This window comes from Helobdella robusta (genome assembly GCF_000326865.2).
Source record: "Helobdella robusta unplaced genomic scaffold HELROscaffold_4, whole genome shotgun sequence".
NCBI lineage: Eukaryota > Metazoa > Annelida > Clitellata > Rhynchobdellida > Glossiphoniidae > Helobdella > Helobdella robusta.
The window spans coordinates 4,102,289-4,110,917 of record NW_008704902.1 but is presented as its reverse complement, the minus strand read 5'-3'; the positions used below and the strand labels follow the sequence as shown (position 1 = coordinate 4,110,917).

At 32.0% G+C, this 8,629-nt stretch overlaps 1 protein-coding gene across 1 annotated transcript in view; it reads left to right on the top strand.

Annotated features, from left to right (window-relative positions):
• Positions 1-603: 603 nt before the first annotated feature.
• Positions 604-8,629, top strand: part of HELRODRAFT_162498 (hypothetical protein) — a gene marked incomplete at both ends in the record, with an annotated part of 31,658 nt that continues 23,632 nt past the window's right edge. The window contains 14 exons of the mRNA XM_009024686.1: positions 604-639; positions 980-1,156; positions 1,575-1,749; positions 1,990-2,155; positions 2,537-2,630; positions 4,249-4,347; positions 4,507-4,919; positions 5,251-5,452; positions 5,559-5,654; positions 6,241-6,504; positions 6,811-6,876; positions 7,075-7,298; positions 7,434-7,585; positions 7,965-8,253. Of these exons, the coding sequence (XP_009022934.1) occupies positions 604-639; positions 980-1,156; positions 1,575-1,749; positions 1,990-2,155; positions 2,537-2,630; positions 4,249-4,347; positions 4,507-4,919; positions 5,251-5,452; positions 5,559-5,654; positions 6,241-6,504; positions 6,811-6,876; positions 7,075-7,298; positions 7,434-7,585; positions 7,965-8,253 (2,453 nt within the window). The remainder of the gene's footprint in view (positions 640-979; positions 1,157-1,574; positions 1,750-1,989; positions 2,156-2,536; positions 2,631-4,248; positions 4,348-4,506; positions 4,920-5,250; positions 5,453-5,558; positions 5,655-6,240; positions 6,505-6,810; positions 6,877-7,074; positions 7,299-7,433; positions 7,586-7,964; positions 8,254-8,629) is intronic.

Here is an 8,629-nt window from a genome sequence, read left to right as displayed (position 1 = left end):
TATGAATATGTGTTAAATTTCATATTTCTTCATATTTAAACCGGTTCTTTGTATAAAACAGGACCAGGCTATCTTAACTTAATCACTGGCACTAAGTAAACCATCACATGATGCTGCCCTAAATAGAAAGTTCATAGAAATAGATGCTTAAAATAAAAAATGAAATGGCCGAATACCAATTTTTTTTGAATTTCTGATTTTATGTAATAATTTAGTTCAATTATTAATTTAAAACATTTTAATTTGTATTTAATTTTCTTATTATTATTAATTTTTCTAGCTAGATAATCGCCATCGATACATTTTCTATTTGGTAAGCATTTTTTTCATAAACCATCACTGCTAGTTTTTGTTAGAAACTGACAAGTCATCATATCAATAACAGTTAATAATTACTATTTAAATTTTTTTCAATAGTTGTCTACAGTTTTAGATATTGAAAAAGAACTTATTGAAGAAACAGTTTTGACCGATGATAAGGCAGTTTAAATATTCATTTTAATCCAAATGGTTCACTCTACATCTTTAAAGACTTATTATTTATGTTACTTTTATTTTATGAAACAGTTTAGAAGAATAGAAAACTTTTTTAGTGATGGCAAAATGTTGGTTCTTGCATTTGTTAGCAATGAAGACGAGGTTTCAATCAAATAACCTTTTCAATGTTTCCATCATTTCTTATTAAACCAGCACTGTTAAACTCACCTTTGTGTGACTCCTATTTACAAATTCTTATAACAGATTTCTATACTTTATCATGTGGTTTATATTATTAGGATTATAACAATTATCACCATTATCATTTATCATATTAGTATTATCAAATAGTTTTTAATAGCAATCATCATTTTTGTCTGATAGCGAACTCTCAGTATTTCAAGCCTTTCAAAAAAGTTTTTTATCACAGATTTTAGTGAGGTAATATTAAATCATTTTATTTGAATTTGTTAATTCGTCAATAAGAATTTTATTTACAAAGCCAGTTGCGGGGAAATGCATAGTTTTTTGCAAAAGTTCTGCCTCAAAATTAATAACACCTGGCAATGTTTCAGAAGAGGTAAGCATGATTTGTTTCCCCAGCCAGCAAGGAGATCTACTTGGACCCCTGCACTTCATCATGTCCAATCTTTTTGTGCAATGCCTTAATCACAAACAGGTGAAGTCAATTCATCATTTTATTATCTAGTAATTATAAATATTATTCTCATATTTATATATTAAATCATAAATATTTTAAAAGAACGAATTAGGTTTTTGGCAGTTTAATTTATACATGTGTCAATTATTAGTAAGGCTTTTAAGAATTTTATAAAACATGCCACCTCATGCTCAAGGAAAAAGATAAAAATTGCCAAATTGAGTGAATGGTTTTAATCGTTTTAATTTTAATTTTGTTTAATTGTAGTTGTCATAGAGTCAAAAATTGTTTGACAGCTTTTTAAGTTAAATTGTTAGACAGTTCTCACAATTAATGAAAATATGTTGGAAAAGTATCAAAACTGAATGAGATCTCTTGTCTGAGATTTAAAACAAACAGGATTATTTTGTTTTCAACTATTTTCATTATTTTTAAGGACCTCAACAAAGTGCAAATGTCATCTGATGTGCAAAAATTTAAATCTGTACTGGAAGATTTTACAGAAAAACTACCAGAATTTAAAGACAGTGTGGATGATGGCATTTATTTGAAGAGATGTGACATCAGTGATATGTTGGAACAACTGACACCCATGCAATATTTTGAAATTGGTTAGTTTTTACTTTTGTCATTAAAAAATATGTTAAATCATAGTTATTGTTTTACATATTTTATGTATATTAATATCATAAACAATCTTTAGCATCAGCGCTTTAAGGTGATGATTATTTTTTAACAAAACATTATTGTGTAGTTTTTATTTTGCTGTGGTTTTAAAATTGATCTCACAAACATGTCGTTATTCAAGTTAAACAAATCAAATAAATTCATTTAACGATGTGATGAATAAGCCAAAGACAGGAAAGTTGTGAAGGAGTCAGAAGATTTGTTGATATGCTGGATGGACCAGATAAGCAGGTTGTTAGAGGAGTGCAATCGCATACGAAGGGAGGAACCAGATGCTGGTCCACATGTTGAACTTTCTCATTGGAAGCTCAGAATGGCTAAATTTGCCATGTATGTATCCCACCACCTAGTTTTTAAACTATTTATGATAACGTTGTATGTTTTTCGTGGCCTTTTTTTTAAAATCTTTGATCTTCTCGTATAAGTTTAATTAATGTAAACTTAATTTCATTTTTCAAAAACGTCTTTGCTAAAAAATAGTTTTCATTTTGTCATGAAAGGATGATTTATTATTAATTTATCGTATTAGGGTATTTACGAAAATATGGTACTGTTATTTTAAAGATAACTGAATAACTTTTGAAAAATTTCACGATGTTGCAGTTATATGACACCTGAAAATCAATCTTTCGTTTCACTGTATGATGTCAACAGTTGTGAACTGAAAAATTAGAAACTTTGTATTTTTAAATATTTTGAAATTTTTTTTAGGTTGTTAGAACAATTGAAATCATCACATTGCAAAGCCGTGGTTCATATCTTATTGGCCAACAGGTCGAAGTATCTTACCCAGTGGAAAGACTTGGTAAGTTGTTTGATGTAAAAATTAATGTTAACGTTTGCAGTATTGATCCTTCTAATAACTTGGGACGTAATCAACGTTTTTAGTGCTTTTGTGACATTTGCCAGCTATAAGAATTGCATCTTTGCAATGCAACGGTAATTTTTCTATTGGCAAAACAATGAGCACTGCATAATTATGAAAAAAATATTAATTTATCTTTCAGTATTTCTTGGACCGTAAATTGAGAATAACTATAAAATAATAATATTAAGGAAAGGAATTCTACCAACTGGTTTCATGCTTTTAACATATCACACGTTAGTTGTATTTATTTAAAATTGATAAACAGGAGTCGGAAGACAGTGTCGGAAAATTTTCATTCAAGGAGTTGAACAAATTTTCATTTGACTCTATAATCTGACGTGAGAAAACGTTTACATGACTCATTCAGTGTCTCAGTGCGTTAGTGACGTCCTGACATTTATAAAGAACTGCCCAAATAATTTTTCCTCCTGGCTGAAAACTTCCACTTTGTGCTCATTCATAAGTCCTCGTTAGACACCACATTTTTTGGCTAAACTACCTGATTGGAAGGTTGTGAATCATCTTGTCAATTTTCTATTTTCTGACATGAAATAATTATCTCTCAAATGGCATATGGCAAAACACCGGACAAAGATAATTTGAACTTTTTCAAAGTGGTAGATCAAAGATTATAAGGATAATACGCAGCCTTTCAAAATTTTTAAGATGCTTTCGTGGCTCACTTTTTAAAAAAATGTGTCGCTTCAACTGTGATGATCTAAGAAAGATCTCTTGCTTTATTAGTAACGTTCTAGCTCATTCTAGCGTGAACTGTTGTTCTCATATTGCTACGGTCTTTGTTTCTCTAATTCGGTTTTTTGTTGTGAGTATATGAACTTTGAAGTTACAGATATAGTATTTCATATCTTTCATACTATTTAATATGATGCTCTGGTCTGTCAGCTTCTTAACACTACACTGAAATAAGATCACCAATTTGCTAGCGAGCTGGTTAAGATTTTTAGTTTCAGAAAACTAAAGCAATGCCAAAAACGCAGGTTTTTATTATCTATAATTTTGCCTCAAGGTTACCCTGTTTTTTTAGACGCGATAGTCAAGTTGAGACTGCGCTTTCGTTGTACACTCACGTTGTGGAGTCTGGTGTCATTTAATTCTTCTGCGCAATAGCTAGGAAATTCAGATTAAAAGTGTAGTTTGAATAAAAGATAATTTGCACCAAGGTTTTTCAATATTGTTTGTTAGGCATAATAGCCAGTGTAACACCAGGGTTACGGTTTACGATTTTCCACCATGTCATCCAATACCTCTGCTACCGGTAAGATCTGAAGCTTATACTTGTTTCACAGTGGACTTGTTCTTCTTACACAAATGCACAAGTGCACAGGCGAGTAGTGACAGACTTCTAAACTCGCAGTATATAGAACGGTTTCACTGACTACGTTGTTGAGTATTTGTGGGTCATGTACACGCTAACGTCCATCAAGAATAGACTTTTTGTTCACACATGAAGCTCATCTTTCGTGCACAGATCAATAACATATAGGTTGTATTAACATTATTCTTAGAAAGAAAGTTATATGAATAATTTGTATAGGATTCAAAGATCACTGACGGAGTAAATGAGGCGAAAGACAACGTAAGATATTTAGAAGCGCTCAAAACCAACTTTGGTCATATGAAACAATGCAATCCAGTAAGTAATTTTTTTTTAACGTTTAATAATTATTTTTTAATTTTGTTATAAACGCTATAATGAGTAATTAATGAATGTTTTCAAAAAGTTATTCACGCCATGAAAAAATCTCTACCAGATTAATAATTCTAATTTTTTTTTAATTCCTTTCATTTCTAGGTAGAGATGCAAAAGATGATCCCAAGGCTTTTAAACTGCGCTCAATTGGTCTACAATGTCTCTTCATATTACAACACCAATGAACGAATGACCTCACTCTTTAGTAAGCTGACCAACCAAATGATCACTTCCTGTAAGCTTTATATGGTGACCTGTCTAAGCGACAAAAATCGTGATAGTAATAACAATAGTGGTTCAAAAGGTTCTACTACTTCAGGTTCTTCTAATAAAGAAGTTGTTTTTGTTAAAAGAATATCAACTGGCAGTCTTGAATTAATTTGGAATTTGAAGTACTCGGACGTGAAGTCAAGGATTGATAATTGTGTCTCATTGTACCGAACATATAAAAGCAAATTCAATGAGATAAAAGAAAAACTATCTGCCAATAAGGAAATGAAACAATTCGACTTTAGGTGTGGTCTAGTAAAATATTTTTATATCATTTTTCATGACTTCATTGCTAAGCTCAAGTATTTTTTCAGTTTTTGTTGAATCTTTAACTTACTGAGTTATGAAATAATTAAAACTTATTCGAAAAAACGTTCAAAGTGGAAATGATTTACAAAAGTACAGCAAATAAAAATCAATATTGTCATTTTATTTAAAAAATATTCTGAGTGGAAATATATTATATAGTTCATATGACAGGATTGTAAACTTTTAATTTAAAACATCGCGTTTTATGATAAAAATTTGAGCTACAATGTATATTACTTTTTACATTTAACAATTTAAATTGTCCAGTGAAAACACTATTTTCGGAAAGTTTGAAATGTTTGTGAAACGACTTCAGCAGTTGGCAGTTATTCGTGGCTGGATGCACGAATTCTCGCCACTGCAGCACGTCAATGTTGATGGCGTGCAAGTATTTATAAACAAGTATCAAGTCATCTTGACCAGCGTCAGGAATATCAAATATGACGTCCTCGATTATCGTAAACAACAAGTAAGTAAATGATAGTTTTTCAGTTTTGTTGAAACAAGAGTGATCTAATAAAATGACCGATGCATTATCATGAATTATTAGTCGTTATTATTTTCATTTTCGATAGTTCAACCGTGACTACGAAAACGTCAAAATTTCATTCAAGACATTGTCCAACCAGTTGAACAACTTCATTGATTTCTCATTATCCAGACTATCGCCTGTCGGTTTTACTTACATGTTCATTCGTTTTTAAAATGCTAATTCTAGGTACTTTTATTTATATAACGCCTCAGGAGAGGCACTTTAAACAAGTCAACAAATACTATGCAAAGTACAACTTTATTAATTTTTAAATATTTTACCAAAAAAGTTTAAATGAAGGAAATAATGTTTTAATGATTGTTTGCAATTCTTTTAAACATCTTGAGAAAGAGAACCACCTCATAATTTAGTTCAATGTAATTAAATTATTTAAAGAGAGACTCAGAAATGCTAACTATATGATGAAAATATGTTGGTGATATTCGATGGAATGTTCTAAAGATATTTCTTAAAAAGAATTTATTTGAAACAACACGCGTGGATCAAGGCATCATAACATTGTTCATGGTGGGCGAAGATCTGGTTGCAATCGGGCCCAATCAATGCATCGCAGGACCTGGCGCCTTTAACCTTTACACTATCTCGCCCTCTTAACCTGCCTTGTTGAATTAGTTCAGAATGTAATTAAAATGAAGTGAACCATTTTTATTAAATCAATTTAATCAAAGCTGATTAGTATTTTACGCTCAATGATGACTTTGCAGATAGTGAAGCAAATCCAATTTTTGTCCAACTTCACTGCCTTTCCAGCTCATCACATTGATGTCAACGCTAAATACCTGGCCGTATTCGACGTTTATTCGCATCATTTAAATTCAGTTCTGACTTCATTTGAAGAAAATAAAAGCCATCCACCAAGATGCCGGAACTTTCCAGCGATGAGCAGTGCTATGTACTGGAGTGACCTGCTACTCATGAAGATCATGAAACCTATGGACCTCTTTAAAGTTATACCTGGATTGCTCAAGGTGGTCACTCCTCACTTTTCATTACATCTTCTGTTGTTACGTGTGGTGAAGTTAAAAATTTCAAACACTTTTAGCAACTAACAATGATATTGGCATATTAAGAATTTTTTTATCGTGTTAATACTTGGAAACAACTCAACAGTTTACAACAAGATGTGTGACTCCGCATATTATTTAATTTTTCCGTACTTCTGAACGAGACAACGACGACGACGATGATGATGATATGATATTGTTTTAATAAATTAATCTGCTTATTTCTTCATGTTTCATGTTATGAAAAATTTATATATTAATGCTCGCCAGATGGACGGATGTGTGGCCACGATTAGGAAATTCAACAAGCTGGCCATTGACCTCGTCGAATATAAAGTATGCTTTCTTTTCGTTTTACATATTCACAGATTTCAGCCACGTATTTATTGACTGAACACTAGACGAACCATTTGACTTATTAAAAATACATAATAATTAAAAAGTAAAAAATTAGGACAGCAAAATTAACTTAACGGTGGAAAAAATTGGTTAATAATGGAATTTTATATAAAAAAGTTTAAATTATAACGCCAGCAATCAAAGTTCAAAGAATGGGCAACGCAAGTTGAAGAAGCAATGGACTGTTTGAAGTCACCTCTCTTGATGACTGAAGATGAAAATCTCAGAGTGAATCTGGATGTGAAGGTGTTTGAGCTGCTGCTTGAAGTGAAGCACTTGCGCAAGATGGGGATGCAAGTGCCAGAGGCTGCTCTTCTGCTCAGCCACGTCGAACCCAGGGTCAAGAGACTTTATGAGAAGTTAGCTCGCATTCAATAATATTTATTATTACATTATATTGTCTATATTTGTTGAATTGGCGTCGTTTTAGTTTGGTTAAACCAATAATATATGTTTTTTAAATAAATGTTTCTTAACGTTTTGTTCGGGTGCAGTCTCAAGTGTTTGACGACCATTTACAACACAACCATGAACAACATATCGGCCAGTATGGAATTTATGTTCAGACCAATTAGAAGGAGGATTGATCGTTTGATCGCACCTGGATTGCGTCTCATCACCTGGACCTCGGTTCAAATTGATCAATGTTCGTTGCATTGCTGTTTTTTATAACGAAGTCCAATAACATCATCTCCAACACAGCAACGAGTTGCTACACTGTCATTGTTACTATGAGTTTATTTTAGTTAGAGTCGCTTGTAGATGACATATCTTATTTTAAACATTTCATTCTAAAAGTTTCCACTATTTAAATTATCTGTTACCTTGTGATCTGCTAAGTTTTTGCGATGCGTCTTCACAACTTCAACGTCAGGATGTCGTTTTTGCTATTTGTGCTATTTTTTTTATAAATGTTCATATTTTTAGTAGTAACTGCATATTTTATCAACGTTGCTAAAGATATTCGTTTACTAACAAAAATTAGATTAGCATTCTTTAATTTTTTAAAACATTTCAAATGTCAGCACCATCATTTGCGAAACCATGGCAATACGGTGTAGATGATGTATTATTTGTTGTTATGTCACAGAAGAAACTTATTTTATCAGATATCAGCAAGGCCTACAACGCAGTAGCGTCCTTCAACAACCTCTGCACAATGGTTCGAGACATGTTGGAGAGTAGGATTGGCTCAAAGTTGGATGTTGTCGCCAACACATCCTGCGTCGCCAGAATGAATGTGACCATGAATGTTACGCAATTTTTCAACAGAAACATGGAATATTTGACCAATAAGCAAAATGAGTTTTCCAAGTTTGTATTCTTATTTGAAAATTTTGATGTTAAGACAGAAAGTGTAAAAAACAAAATCAATATGCTAACCATTGAAGACGGTTGGCCAATTAGCTCAAGCATTATGAGGGTGACGACGTTCTTGGTTGGTTTGATGAATTATTTTGCTAGTGCCCGGTTCAAATGCTCTCTTGTTTTTGTAACTGTTTTTCAATTTATGCATTATTTATGCATGCCGCATGGCATTGCCGTCTTTATGGAACGGTTGGAAATTATTTCACCATTCACACACGTACGCAATTGCGACTGAGACTGCGTTCTAATTTACTTCAGGACTAAAATAAAAACGTTTATATATAACTAACTTATTAAAAATTTAAATAAAGAATGATTATAC